General features: G+C 45.0%; 5 protein-coding genes across 5 annotated transcripts; 3 read left to right on the forward strand and 2 right to left on the reverse strand.

Annotated features, from left to right (window-relative positions):
• Nucleotides 1–778: 778 nt before the first annotated feature.
• pks5 (putative polyketide synthase) lies at nucleotides 779–9,085 on the reverse strand (the record flags this gene model as incomplete). Its single annotated transcript, XM_007324379.1, has 19 exons — nucleotides 779–2,297; nucleotides 2,354–2,748; nucleotides 2,822–4,428; nucleotides 4,478–4,619; nucleotides 4,669–4,895; nucleotides 4,954–5,159; nucleotides 5,207–5,330; nucleotides 5,385–5,499; nucleotides 5,556–5,600; nucleotides 5,656–5,688; nucleotides 5,748–6,970; nucleotides 7,032–7,597; nucleotides 7,651–7,747; nucleotides 7,805–7,952; nucleotides 8,010–8,094; nucleotides 8,147–8,490; nucleotides 8,545–8,791; nucleotides 8,849–8,982; nucleotides 9,044–9,085. The coding sequence occupies 19 exons, from the start codon at nucleotides 9,083–9,085 to the stop codon at nucleotides 779–781; spliced, it is 7,299 nt and encodes a 2,432-aa protein (XP_007324441.1).
• A 1,451-nt stretch (nucleotides 9,086–10,536) lies between these two features.
• SERLADRAFT_443760 (uncharacterized protein) lies at nucleotides 10,537–11,063 on the reverse strand (the record flags this gene model as incomplete). The annotated part of the gene is made up of 3 exons (XM_007324380.1): nucleotides 10,537–10,586; nucleotides 10,640–10,712; nucleotides 10,758–11,063. 3 exons carry the CDS (start codon nucleotides 11,061–11,063, stop codon nucleotides 10,537–10,539), a joined length of 429 nt encoding a protein of 142 aa, XP_007324442.1.
• Nucleotides 11,064–13,701: 2,638 nt separating this feature from the next.
• SERLADRAFT_443761 (uncharacterized protein) lies at nucleotides 13,702–14,025 on the forward strand (the record flags this gene model as incomplete). The annotated part of the gene is made up of 1 exon (XM_007324381.1): nucleotides 13,702–14,025. The coding sequence occupies one exon, from the start codon at nucleotides 13,702–13,704 to the stop codon at nucleotides 14,023–14,025; it is 324 nt and encodes a 107-aa protein (XP_007324443.1).
• Nucleotides 14,026–14,458: 433 nt separating this feature from the next.
• SERLADRAFT_443762 (uncharacterized protein) lies at nucleotides 14,459–14,860 on the forward strand (the record flags this gene model as incomplete). The annotated part of the gene is made up of 1 exon (XM_007324382.1): nucleotides 14,459–14,860. The coding sequence occupies one exon, from the start codon at nucleotides 14,459–14,461 to the stop codon at nucleotides 14,858–14,860; it is 402 nt and encodes a 133-aa protein (XP_007324444.1).
• Nucleotides 14,861–14,959: 99 nt separating this feature from the next.
• Nucleotides 14,960–15,391, forward strand: SERLADRAFT_443763 (uncharacterized protein; the record flags this gene model as incomplete). The annotated part of the gene is made up of 1 exon (XM_007324383.1): nucleotides 14,960–15,391. One exon carries the CDS (start codon nucleotides 14,960–14,962, stop codon nucleotides 15,389–15,391), a length of 432 nt encoding a protein of 143 aa, XP_007324445.1.
• Between the last annotated feature and the right edge of the window lie 4,130 nt (nucleotides 15,392–19,521).

A 19,521-nucleotide genomic window follows, 5' to 3' on the forward strand; every position in this document is an offset into this window, starting at 1 on the left:
TGAATAGAGTCGCTTTGTCATCGTCAGAAGTGGTGCCGGATGAGTGGAACGGGTCGGATGACAAAAGGGCCCATGTGGCAAAAACGGCAATAGCCCAGCCAAGACACTGCTGAGTCCTGAAGTTATTGCTGAAGTGCTGCAGCAGAGGTAAGGCTTTCTAAGTAGTAACAAGTATCATCTGCAGTGTTCTTATGTTGGATATTCGGTCCCTCAGGGCGTGGGAACAGGCGCGGGAGAAGGATTCTTTTGGCAAACGAATGCCTAACAACGTAAATACATGCTTTTTATATAACAAATATATGTAAATATCATGTGAAAGACAATGATAGCCACAAAAGGCTGGTTGTAATCACAGACTAAAGCTTCGGGCGAAGCTCCGAAGTTCGCTTATGTAATATAATTTCTACATCTTACTAATATGTTAGATAAGTGTTGTGACTCAGGTGAGCCAGACCTGGGACTTTGTGAAAATTCGGCGTGTCGAAAAACTTGGAACGTGGGGTAAAATCAATCGATCGAGGCACGTGATCAATAGGCCCATCGAAAATCGAAAATCGACCCGATCGATATCCGTCACTCTTTTCACTCGAGAAATTGAACATTCGCAAATCAGGAATTGTATACCCCAGTGATTTAGGTCGGTTCTTGTTTAAGTCAAAGTACTGGCTACTACGTACAAGGGCTATCCACTCTCCTTCTCACCTTCTCATCAAATTGTTCAGAGGATGTTTATAGGTACATATCTTCTCTCGGTATTCATCACCCAGGAGTCGGGCTGTCACGCTTGCGGCCGGTGATGCCTCTCAATCAGATCCACCATTACTTCCGACTCGAATATACTAAAGTGCGTGCCCTCGATTTCGATCAGTTCTGCCTGAGGGAACACCTTCCGAGTTCCCAAGTCTTCCCATCCTGCTTTAGCGTCCTCTGGAATAGTTGAAATAATTCCTCGAGTCGCGAGACACGTTGTCACTGGCGCCTTCACCTCCTTCAGCCATTCCACCACTGCATCTCGCAACATCGTGAGGGAATAAGGTTCATTGGTAGGGAGTAACTCAAACATGAATTCATATGCAGTGACAGCAATCCGCAAGAACGCATTATACCACGCTGTCATATATTCCGGAACATCGTGTCCATTGACAGCGTCCTCAAAGTCAACTGCAATCTTCTGGCGTTGGGCGTTATCAGCTCTGTATAAGCCGGAGACGGAGGAGAGGGCATGACGAATCATATCAGGCCCAGGGGTTTTTCGAGAGGCGGTTTCTGCATCTGGTTCGAGCATGGGTGATGTCCACAAAAGTGGGAAGTGGTCGAAGACAATGATCTGTGTTACTACATCGTGACCTTCTTCGAATAGCCTGGCAAGACTGAAAAGGACAATACTCGTGGCAGAAAACCCGCCGAGACGATAAGGTCCCTTTGGCCGCGCGGCTTTAATTTCCTCGTAGTAATACCTGGACATAGATTTGACCGAGTCTGTAGGTGTGTCAGGAGTTATTTGTAAAGCCCACAATGAACTCTTGAGCAATTGTTGAAGTGGTAAGAATGGCAACACGTTGCCACTGGCACCATGCATGACGATCAAGGGCTCGCCTCCAAGATCGAGTAGCTTCACAAGTGCATGTCCTTCCGCATTGAGTGCGTCCAATGGGAAGTAGCTACCAGGTGATAGCTCCTCAGCGACGTTCTTTGTCGACTGTCCTTTCTTGACGCAGCCTATAACATCAACCAAATTATAATCAGCGAGTAGCTGCATCTGTGATATGATCAGGTACGGGCGAAGAGCGAACGCAAGGCGCCCGGCGGATAACGAATCAAGACCATATGACGTGAAGGGGACGTCCGCGGAGAACTCGTTTGATTCAACATCCAGAAAACGTAGAACAATGCTGCGGAGTACGTCCCCTACATGTTCAGTTGACTGTATAGCCTGCGGTGGTACCGAAGGTTGGACAAGGTGGCTGTATAATTGAAAGGATCCCAGATGCTGGTTCACAAGATTCCAATCAAACTGTGGGATATATAAATTCACAGGTCCATCAGCCATCTTCAGAAGAGCGTCCTCAATACAATCACACAACTCTACGACATACCAAAATATTAGCACATTGTTCCGCGGTTTACTCGAAGAGCTTGGTTTACCTCTAGCAGAATACCCCCACGGGATAAAATGTTCGAAGTGCGTGACCTTGATATTGCCGTCCATCACCGAGAAGGAGTCGGTGATCACTGGTGTGACAATAGAGAACGCGTTGTTGTATTTCCTGACCTGTCCATCTATAGCTGTATTTGCGCTGTGAATACTGTGTTAAAATCCTACTCTATATTGTTTAACGAGCCTGTAAATCACCTCGCATAATTTGTTTGTCCGGCGTTCCCAAAAGTCGAAATAGACGAAAATACAATCAAGAAATCAATCCTCTTGAGGTCCAAAACCTCTTCGATAGCCCTGAAAGCACCCAGTTTCGGCACAAAGGATGAGGCAAAACTTTCTTCATCGTGTGAGAAGAAATCACGATCATCCAAAACCATTGCGAGCAGCATACACCCCGCTATAGGGAGTGTGATACCTTCAATGATCCTCTTCAAGGCGTCCGGTGAGGCTGCATCTGATGCCTCCAGTTTTATTGACAAATCAGGTTGACCTTCCAAGAATTGCAGCATGCGTAGTGCAAGAATATCGTTAGCACGTTCAAGGGTTTCCCGGCCGGATCGAGATGTTAAGATGATGTGTCGAGCGCCATTCTTTTTGATTTATGTTGGTGTCATTGTCTCCAAATGTCAGCCTTGTGAATGTCAACCTTGGGATAATACGCACCTGATACATCCATAAGGATATGTGCAGTCCTATGCTCCCCACACCTCCTATAAGGAGGTATACTTTATCAGATTTGAAGAGCGCAGATGCAATCCGAAGGGTTGAGTCAGGAATGTTAAGGGGCATACAAAGATCTGGTATCGGAACTGACACGAGCGTGCTTTTTACAGCCCGAAGAATATCGCCAATCGCCCAGGGGTCACCTGAGATGGCGAAAGCTTCTTCAAGGCTAGAGCTCAAGCTTATCGCCTTGATCCCACCTCGTAGAAAGCTAGCGAAAACGTGATCGCTCTTTCCATATCCAGATATGATAGTATCGCCGGCACGTAACTTCAATGTTAAGAAGTCAAGGGGAGAAGCCGTTGAGTGCAATCCGATAGGATGATAATTAAGGGCGGTGAAAAACCATGTCAGCGCCCGGCCCATCATGGACTCGATATGTGTGATGATAATTCGTCCTGGACGAACCCGAGATGGATTATTCAGAAAACCAATACCAATAGCCATACCACCAACCAGGAGAGCTGGTACAACCGATGCCAGATCCTTGGGGCTGGCAGCAACCCCATCCAGCAAAGCGAACGAGCCTCTGTGTATCAACGTATACTTTCCTGGTACGCCCTTCACCACAGTGATGACAGTACAATCAATTAAGGGGAGGTCTGCATTATGTTGAACTTTGGTAACCCGTCCGACCAATCCAAATGTGTCACTACTGGATGACGAAGTGGCTAAAACTAGCACTTGGACATGTGACGAGGGCCAATCATCAGTAAGAGGGAGTGGATCCAGTATTTGCAAATTGGAAGGAGAGGAGGTTTCCACAAAACGCGGGACTTGTATTCGGTGCTTTCCGTCGACATGTACCTCTACTTCCATACCTGGAATGCTTGCAAGCTGATGAATCATAGCCTCTTGTTCCGAATGTGTGATTGTACCTTCGAAAGTAGCAAGGCGAACATTCCAGAGAGGGAATTCACATCGAAGGGAACGAGTAAAGCCTCGTGCTCCATCAGCATCATAATTGTTGCTAGCAATGATCCATAAGTCGAAGGCTTCCTTGATATTGAGAATTCGTAGTTTGTGCTGTAATACCATCTCTTGGCCAATGGCATAAGGGAACATTAGGAGATCCTGCTTTCTGCGTGCCGTGGATGTACCCGCTAACACTAAACAAGGGCTTTGCGCCACAGACAGATGGAAATCCTGATATTGTGATATTCCTGGAAACGAGATAGGGCGCAGCCCTAAGGAAGAACACGTGGTCAACCAGGATTGAGAAGACATAGGAACGGAAGCACTGGATATGAGTGGTGCCTCCCCTACCGCACCCCACAGGACAAGAAAACCGCCAGGCAGGAGTAGCGTAGTCAGATTTTGCACATGTTGTTTGTTGTCAACTTGAAGAGTGATGATGTCGAAAGATCCTTCCGTAAGCTCCTGCGGAGTGAGAGACTCGGATGCATTAAATTCAAGAGGTATGAAGAATGGGGGTAGAGAACGCTGGGATAAAGACGATGAATCCCGAGCTGCAATGAAAATTTTGAAGTGGATGATGCCCAAAGACTTGAGTATCGTGTGTATCTGTTTTCCCAATTCTTCGAAATCTCGGCGGAGAATAAGCCATTGCGACAGGCGAAAGAAGAAAACTATTACCCAAGCCAATTCCTAAGATACGTATAACTTTCTTCCCTCCCTTGTCTATATGAGTTAGAATAGAGCGGTAGACGACCTCCGTATCGTCGACGATAGAAATGGCTCTTGCGATGCTTTGATTCGTTTCGTTATTTTCAGTCATCTGTCAACAGATGTTGTCACGAAGTCGCATGGCAAGGAATCAGCGTTACCTGTCGGTGATAACTCGCCATTTTATTTTCCGCATTGGAGTCAAGTTTCCTGCCGTCGGTGATAACCGGTAATTGCTCGTCAACTCCAAACGATTGGTAAATCATGTCAAAACGCTTGCTTAGGCTTCGCGAAGGAACAAGTTCGTGGCGCGCTACGGTAAATCCACTGAGAGTGCACATTCTGATACCCTCCTCGTTAACTACTTCGATATCGGTGACAAATTCGCCTGAAGTCGTGAGATATGAAATAAGTCTGAAATCAGGATGAAAGGGAGATATTCGTACCAGGTAACCATTCTCGAAGGATAGCATGGGCATAAAGGGTGGAAGGGAAGCTATCCATATGTGAAAAAGTATCGTACAATACGAATGCCTCTAGTTGTGATGGAAGGTAATAAATCTTGCGATTTGGGTCCGCGGTGAATCTAGGATGGACCACCACGTGAAGGCATGCATCCAGAATGGCTGGGTGAATGATATATTTCTCCAGCCTTGTCTGGCATCAGGACTAGTTCTAAAGTGTCAAACAATGACATACCCCGGTAAGTCGCTGTCGGCCCCTCTAATTTTAACTAGGGTTTCGTTTAAACCTTGATAAACCTCTGTAATACGACGAAAGGCTGGACCGTATTGGGCAAAGTGTTCGAAACCATCATAGAACCCTAAACAGCACTTACTCGCACATCATACGCATCGAGGTGCTAAAATAAAAATACCTTCCATGGATAACACTTTACAACGGCTTTGAATGGCCTTGATATCGATGCGACTGTGCTTCTCAGGTGGTCCTTTCAACATGAACCCTTCTGCATGAAGACGACTGGAGAAGGACTGAATAGAAATAAGCGAGAATTTTAATTATGAGAAAGATGAAGAACTCGCATTACCGTCCCTATGAGATTCGACGGACCAGCGCGCATTATGCAGGTCCACTGAAACTGGCAAGGGTACCTCGGCGGACATGGATAGGATTGAGTGGAACTTTACATTCCATAGTGTCGTTGCGCCAAATTCCAACACCTGACCAAAAAAATCATATCCTCTGTATGAAGAACAGACAATTTACACTATTTACTTACCATTTCTAAGAATCCCGAAGCGGGCATGATAGGTTCATGATTGATGCTATGCTGGGCGATTTCGGGGTGAGTCCGAGCGTTGATTCGAAGGTCTGTGTAGTTCAATGGCCCATTTCGTGGCCCCATCTGCTTTTTCAGGACACGTGAATTGTCCGGCAGATAAGGAACAGGCTTCTTCAAAAATGGATATAGTGGTACTTCAATACGAGGACAATACGATTGTTCACGGTTTAACGTGCTGAAGTTGACGTCGTTGATCCCGGAGATAATAAGATGCCCGATAGTGTTCAACAAGGTAATGTGGTCATGATGATCCACAAGCACTTTGGTACGGCGCATAGGGCAGGTAACAGAAGAAGCGCCTAGCTGGATCAGATACGAAGATAAAGCGGGATGTGCACTAATTTCCACGAACAAAGCATTGGGGTGTGTATGAATAATCGCTTCAGCTGCCGAGGTGAAGAGTACAGGCCCTATTGTATTTTCCCAAAAGTAGTCTTCGGTGAAAGAATCGAGGATTCTGCCGTTACATGTGGAATACGTAGTGATCTGAGGCCTATGGGCGCCAGGATATCGAGCAAACACCTGGGAAATGGATGTGTGGTATTCCTCTTTACACATTTCCATCATACTCGAGTGGACTGCAACCCGAGTACGGATCTTCCGAGCAAGGATTCCACGGCTAACTGCAACATCAATAGCTCTGTCTATCATGATGGTGTGGCCTGAGATGGTAACGGCTTCTGGTGCATTGAAACAGGCAATTTCCAAGGTACATTCTTTCTGGTCGCTTGCTGTAGTCACCAAATCAATGATGGACTGAGCTTCTTTAGAACTGCATGCCAAGGCGGCCATTGTTCCATTGGACCCCTCGAGTAGTGTCATCGCTTGACCACGAGCAATGGCAATCTCCATTGCCATCTCCTTCGGTCCAGCACCCGATGCATATAAAAGTGATGTCTCTCCGGCTGAGTGACCTATCAAGATATCAGGGCAGAGACCAAAGCTGGATAGGAGATCAAACATGGCGATCTGTACCATAGCGATTGAAGGGAGGATCACTGAGATAGGCCAAGTCGATGGCAACATGCCTTGCAGTGTAACGTCATCGAACAGGCCTGTTCGAGAAATAAAAGAAACTCCGGTTTTTCTCTTGTAACAATCGTCCAACTGCACGACAGTGTCACGAAATATAGGGAAGTTCTTGAACAACTGACGGCCCACTTAGGTCATATCAATGAGATATAGACAACGCATCATGGAATGAAGACAAAAATTGCTTACTATCAATGTGCTGGGAACCCTGCCCAGAGAACAAGAAGACAACAGGTGGTTTTACTCGAGGAGATAACACCGGAGCCGGAAAGCGAAGAGGAATTGATATTTTATCAGGATGAGCGATTGCAAATGTTCGCCATGTCATTTGCCGGACACGACGACCAAAGATGATAGAAAGAGGAGACCACTTATGTGAGTTGGTATTGATCACATCATGTAGGCCGTCTGTGATAGCGTTGGTAGACCTTGGCGACAGTCCACCAGCTGCGATCAGGACTGGAGTGGTGGAAGCCAGAAAATCCTCGGTAGGCAAGAGCTTGGGCAAAGGACTTTCCAGGACGACGTGTCCGTTTGCACCGCCAATTCCAGAGCTGCACATAGATACTAGTAGTTTTCGTGAAGATGAACGGGCTTCAATTTTAACTGGTTCCATAGGAACGTGCAATTTATATTGCTCCCATTTTATGGTCGGATTGTGACGTTTGAGATTGACATTGGGAGGGACTATGCAAGTCTCGAAAACGGAACATATTTTGCATAAAGATGCCAGGAATGCAGTAATTTCCAGGTGCCTTGTGACACGATTAAAAAAACGTTGTATACTTGAACTGCAACAAAACCTCACCCAATATTTCCTTTCACACTCCCTATCAGCAACTCGGAATCTCTGCCAAAATTCTCACCGACCCAGTTGCATTCAGTTGGGTCACCAGCGGCAGTTCCTGTGAATTCCAGAATCAAATCCTGACAGTTCAGTGGACCTAGTGACCAGCACTCACCAGTGGCATGCAGTTCTACAAAGTCGACGTCTCGGGGATCCTTTCCGGTACCTTGATAAGCTCGAAGCATGGCTTCCATTTGAGCGTTTGCTACGGGTGCATAAGCTGGAGCAACGGACCCTGATGCATTGATACCAGTCCCAAGTATCTTAGCGGTATAAGATGTTCAATAAAACTCCAATGCTAATAGCGACGGTATACATACTACCCCATAAATATGGTCTGCGTCACGGACGGCGTCGTCATATGCTTTCAACACTATGACAACTGCGCCTTCTCCTCTTGAGAACCTAAGAAATAATATAAGAGAGATATCACAGCCAGCAAAGTCGGAATGCATACCCGTCAGCATCTGCATCAAAGGGTTTGCATTTACCATCAGGCGCCAAAAGTGAACCTTGACTATACTGTACGAAATCTGCCAGTCTTTTGAGGGTATATATTAGTCTTGCCATTATCATAAGGATAAAATTATGATACCTCAGATTCAACTGACAACCGCCAACAATAGCGGCTTCGCAATCACCAGTCCTTAGCGATTGAACAGCCAGGTGTAGGGCTGTCAAACTTGAACTGCAAGCAGTATCAACGGGTATTGACGGTCCTCTTAAGTCGAGGTGATAGGATATTTTGTTTGCTATCATACATGGCGTACCCGCAAATGATCCTTTTGCTTCGAACTCATCCTGAAAAATAGTATGGATGGATTCACCTGACACTTTTCTGTGAAAGAGACGTACCGGATCCGCAATACTGAGTATGTCAAATGCTGTCCCTGATGCAAAACACCCAACATTTTGGCCTCTGTAGTCAATCCCAGAGTCTAGGAGGGCTAGGAACGAAAGCTCTATGAGTTTCCTGGTGCTTAAAGCCATTGCCCGGGCATCTTTTGCTGATATACCAAATTCAGTGTGGTCGAAGAAATCAACCTCTTTAAGGAATGAACCATGCGATGTGGAAACCTGACCCATGGCATGACCCCCCCATCTGAGTGTGTTCTCTGTTATCTGGCTTATCAAAAGACATTTTCTGATGAAAACTTACGAACGGATGTCGAAACGATCAGTGGGTATTTCTTCGTACGCTTCGCCTTTGTTCAAGAGAAACTCGAAAAATTCCTTGTAATCGAAATTTTTCTCTGCATAAACTCCACTTGGAAGCTCAGCACTTATACCAACCTATGACAAGCAACATATTGTTAGAGCCTTTCAATGATTGTTGGAAATCGGGCATACTCACAATGGCAATTGGTTGGATAATGGACTGATGTCTCGTAGACATTCTGCGTTTCAGTATGGGTCTCGTTAGTCCATACCAGCTACCTTTATACTCTGGTACTGAGCGTGACGGGAATTAACTATTTCTTCAGTGCTTCTAGGGGCGTGCATCTCGCATCAGAACATACTGCATTTCCACAGTCAATGGCTCACAGCGCGATACATCATGATTCAAGTTGATCCTTGATGTCCCTCATAGTCTGATAAAGTCATCAAAAGATAGGAACAGAGAAGACGTGCAAGACCAGACAAGGCGTGCAGGGCATTCTAATCTTCCCCGTCAGACCACATCATCGACACATCAGAAAGCAAGAATATTCATTAGTATTGGCTGATGCTGGTATTTTGATAAGAGCTGTCCCGGGCAAGGTCCCGGGCCTGACCAAACCCCAAATCTCTGAGTGAAATGTTTCCTTAAAAGAATGTTAGAGGAACTTTTGGAAAAATAAATTCACCTGTGATTCCCACGCAACACCGCCAATTGTGGCTCAGATCAGGACCCTGATAATCCTATACTATGGCTGGACAATAGGTGCAATTGGTCTGAGGAGAAGTTGAATTACTCACCAGTCGTTGGACTTGAGACCATCGGAACTTGACCAGTAGATACAATTTTTAGTTTTCTAGCTGCCTATGTAGTAAAATAAGCAAGAAATAGAAGCGTTGGTGCAGCGGAACAAAACCGAAACGACGACACACGTTCTGCAACTTTCGGTCACACTAGGTCACAGCGGCACACACACAGACGAAATCAGGCGGAGCTCGTCGGCAGGATTCGGCCAAATGATCAAAATTTCCGACAAGTCCTGACGCTGCTAGTAACACTACGAGCAATTGCCAAAATAGCAAGTTGCAACAGTCTAACACCAGAGATGCAAATGGAAAACTTTCACCGGTGTGCTCCAAGATTGAACAAAGAATCAAAAGGTAAAAATATACATGTTTGGTCTTTATCTATTCTTCACTGCTAGTCTTTGTGGGATTGCATTTCCCTGTCGCACAAAGGGAAAGATAAGTGGCAGCTCTGGAACAGCCAAAATTATCTGCAACAGTCAAAGAATAGGCTTACTGCGATTATGATGTTACGGCCATATCCTAGAACAGGATGGTTTGGCTCATCCCATAAAGGAATAGTTATGCGATATTAGACCCATTGTTTACCTTTTCACTCCCAATTATGGTCCGGAGCATAGCCATAGTAGGCTTTCAGTTAGCGCTGTGCTTTTGGTATGTCGCACCAAGTGATTTCGGCGAATGCTCGTAGTGTAAGTGCATTGTTTCGAGTTTCAAGCCATGAAAGTGAAGGATTTGAGCAGGAAATAAAATACATTCTATCTATTAAACATGCTATTATTACTATGAATGAAATTAGTAGGTACAAAATAAGGCATATTTTGGGAATGTTGAGAAATACCTGAACTTGATGATGGAGAAAATGTCAAAGTATTATGAGTATCAGGCAAGAACGAAGGGGGATAACTCTTGTGGGGCTGTTATAGATACAACTGGGGCAGATATGGCATTGGTAAGGACCTGGGGGGAACCTCAAGTAACGAACCAACAGGCATGGATATGCCGCTTCCAGATGGGAGTGAAAACGATGTTGTGGGGGCTGAAGGAGGGGCAGCAGCCTAGAATATATTAAAAAGAGCTGGTAAATAAGTCAATAAAAGTACCTGTCTTCGAGCACGAGTTCCAAATAAACCCGCAAAGCAGGCGTTCCTTTCCAGGTCTGGGTGGGCTTCAAAGTGGTCCTTGATTGAATCAAGGACCTCCTGCTTTTTGCCATTGACACTCAGGCTGGGTGCCGCTGCAATGAGCTGGAGGTCTGTCTTTGCCTTGCTGCCCAGTGCTCCTGTAAAGACCTTGGTACCATTTGGCCTGGCCATCTGGGCCTGGTACTCAGCCATCTTGACTGCTTTTAGGGCCTTGGCCTCTTCTTCTTTCCTCACCTTTCCTCGCCGTTCTTCTTCTTCTGCCATATGCCTCTCACTCAACTCAGTGCTAGTCAGAAGTTTGGCGTGAATGTGTAACCCCTTTCTCTTTTTCCCCTTCCCTTCATCCTACTTAGCTTATCCTTCAAATGGGCCAGTTTGCACATCATAAAGGCACTGTGGCCTTGTATTGTATCCCATTCCCACCGTTGTCATGCACCAAAATTGATTGGTAGCATGAACAGGTGTCAATAACGAAGCGAATATTCGAAAAGACTCGCTTTTGCGCCACACAGGCACAGTGCCACATGGAATAGTAATTAATATTGCCTTTTTAGAACTTGTGGCTGATCAGCACCACCTCTATTAGGCAATCCAGTCACGCTCACCTTTGCTTTTCCATCCGGTACTTTCCGTGTTTCGGCATTTCGGCAAATTTTTGCGTCGCCACTGGCTACACATTGCATTGCGCCCTTGCTTTCATTGTTTCCCTTACTCCCCTTCCTTTGCCTAGCCCCACCATGGGCCCCTTCCTCTCCTTTTTATTCTCACCTGACAGTTGTTTCTGGATCCCCATTCTAATCGACCTCTTCATCACCTCCACCCTCCTCCTCCTCATCTTTTTTGCACCCCCACTATTTCTGATGTCACCACTTCCTATCTACTTCTGTCGCCAATCTGTTGACTACCACATGCCACTGCTGATATCAGCAAAACCCCGGCGGCCAGTCCAAATAGGGTAACAGGTCCATCTTCATGACGTCAATCTGCCATCATATACTATCAAAACATCAGTTGCTTGTCTTGCCTGGTTGGAGTGTGGGTGGGTAGTTTATGAGCTAGAGAAGGTTCATCCCCTTGCGTCGCCCATGTTCATTGCTGTCCCATTCACTTGGGTACACTTATCTTTTGTCCATCATCTTCGCTACAGCTACACCTACCACACGCTGCCTGGGACTCACTTGTTCCAAATTGGAACTACTCCTCTCCCTCCCTCGTTTGATCAGGTGGTCCAACACAACCAGTCCATTGGTAAGGCCATGGAACTGTTGGATTTGGACTAGGTGGTGGACCGGTGGCTCCAGTTTCTTTTTCTTCAGCAGAACATTCATTTACAGTGCAATTATTTTTGATTTTTGAATCATTTTTATGGACACATATTTTTTTAGAATGCCTGACTGAAAATAAAGGAACTGCGTTGATACTGATAGTGTTTTTCCTTGCCCTTTTTTTACTGCATCTTCTTCCCATGACATCATGATTTTCCTGCTCTCTTTTTGCTATTGGACTTTACTTTATGGCTGTACAAACCTGTGACATTATTCACAGCATTCATTGTTCTATCCCTTTCTTTTCCTTTTTTTGACACTCTTATCCTGTACTACCTACGCAGGATTTGTAAGCATAAATTCCTTCCTTCATGTTCTTTCTCATTCTTTTTGCGCAGCTATACTGTGCATAGCCTACCTTTCTTTTTACTATATAAACCCCTGTATTTTACCTTGTAAAAAAATAACAAAGAACTCCAATCCAGACTTCTTCTCTAATCTCAAGTTCACTACTCTTCTACTTGTGATCCAGTGTGGTCACAACAGTTCCCACTGCTACCACTGTGAATTGCTGTCATCGTCACTTCCCACTTTTGAAGTCATTGTTATCCCTTTTGATTAGAGTCCTTCTGAGCACTACAGTTTGTGTGTCAGGAGCCTGCTATCACTGGGAACCTTGTCACCTTGTCACCTTGTCATCCTTGTTGTTCTCAAACCTACCTTGTGCTACGATTAGCAAGGTAGTGCTCATCTATACTCGTCACTAAGCCCCTATCTGATAAAATTGGATATTGACCAGACCAGGGATTGAACCTGGAACCTTCTGGATACATGCCAGCTGCTCCACCAATTGAGCTATATGGCCAAGGCTATACAATGTAGGATCTTAAACATGACATGCAACCACGGACATCTTACACAGAATAGCTGCTGCATACTGGGCTGGCTTACAAATCAGAGGTATTATCCTATGGAGTATTGGTATGTCAGAGTATATTCTAACACTATCTTCTATCAATTCAACTATCCCTCCTCCTCAAAACCCACACCCATATATCTCTGGGTTTTACTTTGAAGGATCCTTATACATACCACCCCACGAACAACCAGAGCATCCACTGTTATAGGAGGCAAAGCCCATAAACAAGTTCACGCAATTCTCCGAAGGACAAAAGGTGTGGTTAGAAAACACCAACCTATGAGAAAAAGCTACCTAATACAAGAAGTTTAACATGAAACGCATCAGACCTTTTTGTATCCAAGCAAAGATTTCCCCGGTAAACTACTGACTATCCCTGCCTCCCCATTGGAGGATACACAACATTTTCCATGCATCCCTTCTCACCCCATATACAGAGACCAACACTCACGGCCCAAACTGTATCCGACCACCACCTGACCTTGTTAACGAAGAAGAAGAATACAAAGTAGAAAGTATTCTTAGATACAAACCCTGGAAACGCGGGCGCCGCTACCTGATCAAATAGCGCCATTACCCTCATTCCGAAAATTCATGGGAACCAGAAGAACATTTAACCAATGCTGCGGAGATACTGGAAGCCTATAAGAAGGACCACAAGCTGCATTAAAGAGACAACCACCCCACCACCAATGATCCTCTGTCTCTCAACACAAACATGTCTACTTCCCACTCTACCGGCTTCCCCATCACCACTTATTCCGTACCTGGCGAGGCCAACATGCTAGCCAATGAACAAATGTCCTTTGCCCGAGGGCAACAACACAACCAAGCTGACGTCTCTGACACCATAGAGCTAATGTCAGCCAAAAACGCCTACATCTATTTATTTTATGAAACAGAAAAACGCTGCCCCCATGCGTACCACACACTCTCTTCCATGCATAACTTCCTTGCCATAGATCTCGTAGCTGATGAACTGCTAAAAGCCATAGACTCACTACATTCGTTGGAAAACGAGCGTTCACAGCTCAGCAGTTAGGACTCGAGTATCTGTTACGATAACACAATTTCTGGACATTTCCTTTCTTTTCATTCTCCGCTTTAACTTTATACTTTAGCTTTCACACATGGTGCCACGCGGCATTTCCCCTTTCTCGTGCCGCGTTGCCTTTCTCTTATTTTAGATTCAACTCTCTCACGCAGTGGAGCTGGCCATATGGGCTAGGCCCTATGACATCATCAGCCACTGCCTCCATCAACTGTATAGTACATATGTACAAACAAACCTATAGTAGTATATATATCCCAATAGATCCAGGAGACTCCTGAGCGAGTCCTCCTGTTGTATACTAACTAACTCACTGCAGCCCAAGGGGTACCCACTCCCCATCTTTCATTATCCTCTATAGTGTGTTCTGTGTGCGCCAGAGTAAATCACTCTTGGTTGTTACAGTATCTGTTGGGTACTCCGGATGGAAAAATTAGTTTTGGAATCTTTGGAAGGACACTTGAGGATGAACTCCTTGAATGGGCAGACGGACGCGGCAAAGGCATGTTTGGAATTAGGCGGGAGGACCTTGCTAACAGAGGCACGCACACGGATAGAGCGAGACGGCTATACAAGTACTCCTCCACCCGGTTTGTCCCACCAGTCCCTATCATACCCAGAACGGACCAGTGTTACCCCGGAGCGCACCTACCACATTGTCACCCAACAACCTCTGTCCACCCAGTTGGTGGAAGAATATATTCCCACCGCCCCAACCAGCCCGATCTCACAAGAGTTGAGCCCCTCCAGTCCCCGTTCCATTGGGTTGAACCCAAAACCACCGTCTCCCCCATCATCTCCACCTCGACCAGTACCAAACGCCTAAACCCGTTGCCTGACAAACTGGCGAGGAGCTCGACGCGGCCGGCAAGAGGTGATACTCTAGATCCCTGCTGCCAGAACTTCATCAAAATGGCAATCTTGTATGTCAAAGGGTCAGAAAGACAGTCTGCCTGGCGCAGTGCACAGGCCTGAGACTGGCTCTCCCTCCAATCCAATCAACATAGATGATGATGCAGCCATGATTGATCAGTTGTACACAGGAATGTACAACCTGGGAGATGACAATCCAACCACTCCCCAATCCGACACCTCATCCAAAACCCGACAAAGATACCACAAAGGCATTCGTAACAACGCTCTATACTGCCAAAACTGCAGTTGGAGCGATCATCGCACATATTATTGCGAAGCCTACTATTGCCCCAACTGTGCCCGTTGTGCACTGGGACATAGTTTTAATTGGTGTCCTATCCGCAGGGAAGACGAGGATAGGATTCTAATGGAAGGATTACATGGAGATGTCAGCTACAACAACAGTTACAATATTGACGGCAAAGGTACTAAATTTTGGTGAAACTCGGAGCAAATAAGGGGGTAATGTTACAATTTCTATTGAACATTTAAGGACTACTCATTTTTCTTTACTCATTGGTTATACCATTGGACCAATGACTCATTTCCTTCACGTACATTTCCGTTCTTCTCGCATTTGCATTACCTAGTATAGTACTTAGTCCTCAACGGACTGACCTGCCCTAGATAGGACCTAACTCCTATCACCAATTCTTTCTATTATAAATACACATGTAACAGTAGTAGTATTCTCCAATACAATTCTATGCAGTTTATGCTTACAAAGCTAGACTATTAAGATCAAGACTTCTACTCAGAAGAAGACCAACTCTTGTTGGAAGAACTAAACTCTGAACTACATTCTCGCACTTGTCCTCGGATAAGTCTCTTTTCAAACCTTGACAAACCCTCAGACTTTGTTAAGCACTTTGTGCATAACAGGGGGCGACAGTTTGTTTGCAGAGAGGGTGTATTACCTAGAAATTCAATCCACTCCAATAATACCCTATCCTGCGCCTGATTCAAATGCTGCTGCTGAATATGAGCCTCGCAACTAGGCAAAGCTTTCCCATTATACCTCCTGAGTGCCGTATAGTAGTGTCTCAAGATCCCTAAGTCACAACATGCTGCCTTGAGGTTTTTCGCCGCACCGGTACTGGTAGCTTTGCATGCAGCTGTATTTATTCCTCAAGTCACACATCACTGGTGGGAGGCTGTTGAGATGTTGAAGCATGACGGCGATGTCTTCTAGTCTGCATGGGAGGCATGAGATATGAGGATCAGTTGGAGATAAGGGAAAGCAGTCTGTTGATCAGTTGATACTTAGTAAGTCCTAAACGCTTCATTATTAGTCAGTGATTGATGTTTGCGGGATGTACCGTATTGGAGCTGGCAGGCTTTGACTCACTATCTCAGTGCGTGATTTCCTGTTTTGGTGGTCTAATCACGCCTCCATCACTGTTTTCATTTCTCCATACATCTCAAGGCCCCAACCAGCTTGGTAAGTATGTGGCATTGTAGGGGAGTCCCCATAGACATTTTCTAAGACAAAGCCACCATATTCGCAACACAGGATCTGGCCAAATCTATTCATCTTTCCCTCAAAATTTGCACTTTTGGAGGTGGAAGCCTTAGTGTCAGGTCTGCCATTGTTGCCACAGGTGAGCTATCCATAAAATTCTTTCACCATCGTATTTATTATACTCTATTCTATTTTTGACAAATTTCTAGATACCTGTTGTCTTGTAGGACAATTCATGATATTTTGAGCCATAAGACAGATTTTTTGGCATTTCTAGAAGGCCAGATTAGCCATCCGGACACCGAAACAAATGTTACTAGATTGCCATCTGGACACAAAATCATACAGATGTGAGACCTCAAAAAGTGCGAATTTCTAATCTACCCTCTATAGGGATTATCAGGGTCCTCTCAGATCCCATCACTTCACTGTGAGGAAAATTTTGACCTCCCAAAATGGTGTTAAAAACAGTAAAGAAATTATGAAATATTACTAGAACATTTTGACCATACAAAAGTAGTAATGTTGAGCTGTCCTTAAAATACCTAGTCTCCTATAAACAGACCATCAATCCGGAAGGGAGAAGTTTGTCAGAACTATGGCCTCTTCTTCAGAGTAACGGAGCTGCAGAGTGCGGGGACGAGATGGGGAATCGGCTTAGCTTGTGCGCTAGACCCTTCCACAGACCTTGGTCCCTAAATAATTGGAAGTATATCAGGTGTTATGGCCATGTGGATGTTGCAATGATAAAACCCCTCCCAGAAAGGATAATAGACACTCCCAGACACATTTTGAGCTTTGCATCTCTCCTGGAAATTGTTGATAGACATTGCATCAGCTTTGGCTGTTGGTATAACCTCAGCAGTCTTGTTCTGGGTCCTCCATCTCCCTGGATGTCTTTCTCCCATGGTATCTTCGGAGGCATTGCATTTAGGACAGGTCCCAGATCTGGGTACATCACTGCTGCAAGTTTGTAGCTATCTGTAGTAGCTTGCTCAATGAAAAGGGTGAAACCTAGGCACGCTGTAGTTGGATACCGGGAGCAAGTAGAAGCCCGTGGAGTATTGGAATGCTAAGAAGCCCGGGAACACTGGATTACTGTAAAACCCGGGAATACTGGACTACTATTATATAGTATAACGGACTCTGGGTTTCTATTAAATTGCGGTGTTATTGATTGGTCCACTGTTCTAGTTATTCCTTAAACCACTATGCCTAGCCTTTGGAATGAGTCCTTTGCCTATTCTGAGAACTGGTTCCACATCCTGATTTACCTCTCTGCATATGCTACATGACTGGATTTAGCCTCCATTTTATTGGCATCTTGAAAACCCTTCCAACGCTTAGCTTGATGTTGAAAATACTGAAATGTCCACTTCATCTTGAGGCACACCAGAATGTCTTCTTCTATCCACCTATTGTATGTGGCTTTTGCTCTTAGCTAGTGAACCCGGTAAAGTGTATTTTATTACTAAATGTTAGCTATTTAATACTGTGAAACTGTGACCGGGCTGGGGCACATACATTCAGACATCCATATCTGTTGGGAGGTGTCACCTTTCAGATCTATGCCCCAAAACCATGGCAATGCAGGGTTGCGGAGTCTGGTTGCATTGGGATTCATAAACTGGGTACTTGTCTTGAGGTGGTCTGGTTTGAGCTTTTGATATTTTTGTAATATTTCTGCCTGGCACCCCAGAGATATGATTGCATGCTGGGCTCTGTTATATATGGCTGAGTGGAGTTTGATGTCAGCTTCCACATGGGTAACCTCTGCCTAGGCCTTCAACTTTTTCTTTTGAGAGCCTTGGGACGTTCTCACCTTTATCCTGAATAGAAAAGACTTTTGACCCAGTAGGATACATATCTGGTGCAAGGCATCATTGGTCTGACCTTCCCAGAGCATAAGCTTCTGGCTTACTAGATGGTGTAGGCCTTCAATTTTTCAAGTGCCTTTTCCTAAGTTAGAGGGTAATGCCAATTTTCTCCTCTCAATAGGCTTATCATCACCATCAAAGGAACCTGGGAGGTCAAACAGATTTATGTTTTCTGCATTATCATCTTTGTTGGAGGTTGGCCACCCCGGGACCTCCTTAAGAAACTCGGCAACATCAATATTGCCTAGATACCTTTCAACCTTCAGGTTGAAAGCATTTACATGGGAGAGCAGGCATTGGCACCTTTCCTCTAACTCCAGCTTTTCTGCAGTTATGCCCTTTTTGTTCATTTGTTTTGCATACATTTGCAGTTGTATCCTGTTAGGTAAAGTTAATCAGTATTCAAAAAAGTATATATTTCCAGGATCCCAGGGGCCTGGGGATTTACTGAGTCTCTTCCAACTTCAGACCCACCAATAACCAAGCAGCGGTTCCTCAAACCACTCCATTTTTTGTTTCCTGTTGCAATAAATGCAGCTGAATTTCTGCTTTACTGGGTAATTTTGCTATAAAGACTTTGTTACGATAACACAATTTTTGGACCTTTCCTTCTTTTTCATTCTCCGCTTTAACCTTGTGTACTTTAGCTTTTCACATATGGTGCCATGCGGCATTTCCCCTTCTGGTCAAACTTCTCTTTCTCGCGCCACATTGCCTTCTTCTTATTTTAGATACAACTCTCTCACACAGTGGAGCTGGTTATGCGAGCTAGGCCCCATGACATCATCAGCCACTATCTTTATCAAATGTATAGTACATAAGTACAAACAACTCTGTATTGGTATATATACCCCAATAGATCCAGGAGACTCCTCAGCAAGTCCTCCTGTTGTTAACCAACTAACTTACTGCAGCCTAGGGGTAACCACTCCCCATCATCTTCTTTATAGTGTGTTCCAGTGTGCGCCAGAGTAACTAACTCTTGGTTGTGTCAGACTCCATATATATTCATGGTGTCGTCTTTATGCAGCCAGTTTTGTTGTGCATTTTTTTCCTGGTGTCGATGATGAGAACTGCTGTTAGAAAACCACACACAAAAACAAACTAACAGACAATCCTCCCAGATTCCACGGAACTTGTTTATGGGCTTTGTTTCCTAGAACAGTGGAGTGGTCTGGTTGTTTTTGGGGTGGTATGTATGATGATCCTTCAAAGTCAAACCCAGAGATGTAT

This window comes from Serpula lacrymans, assembly GCF_000218685.1.
Source record: "Serpula lacrymans var. lacrymans S7.9 unplaced genomic scaffold SERLAscaffold_19, whole genome shotgun sequence".
NCBI classification, from domain to species: Eukaryota; Fungi; Basidiomycota; class Agaricomycetes; order Boletales; family Serpulaceae; genus Serpula; species Serpula lacrymans.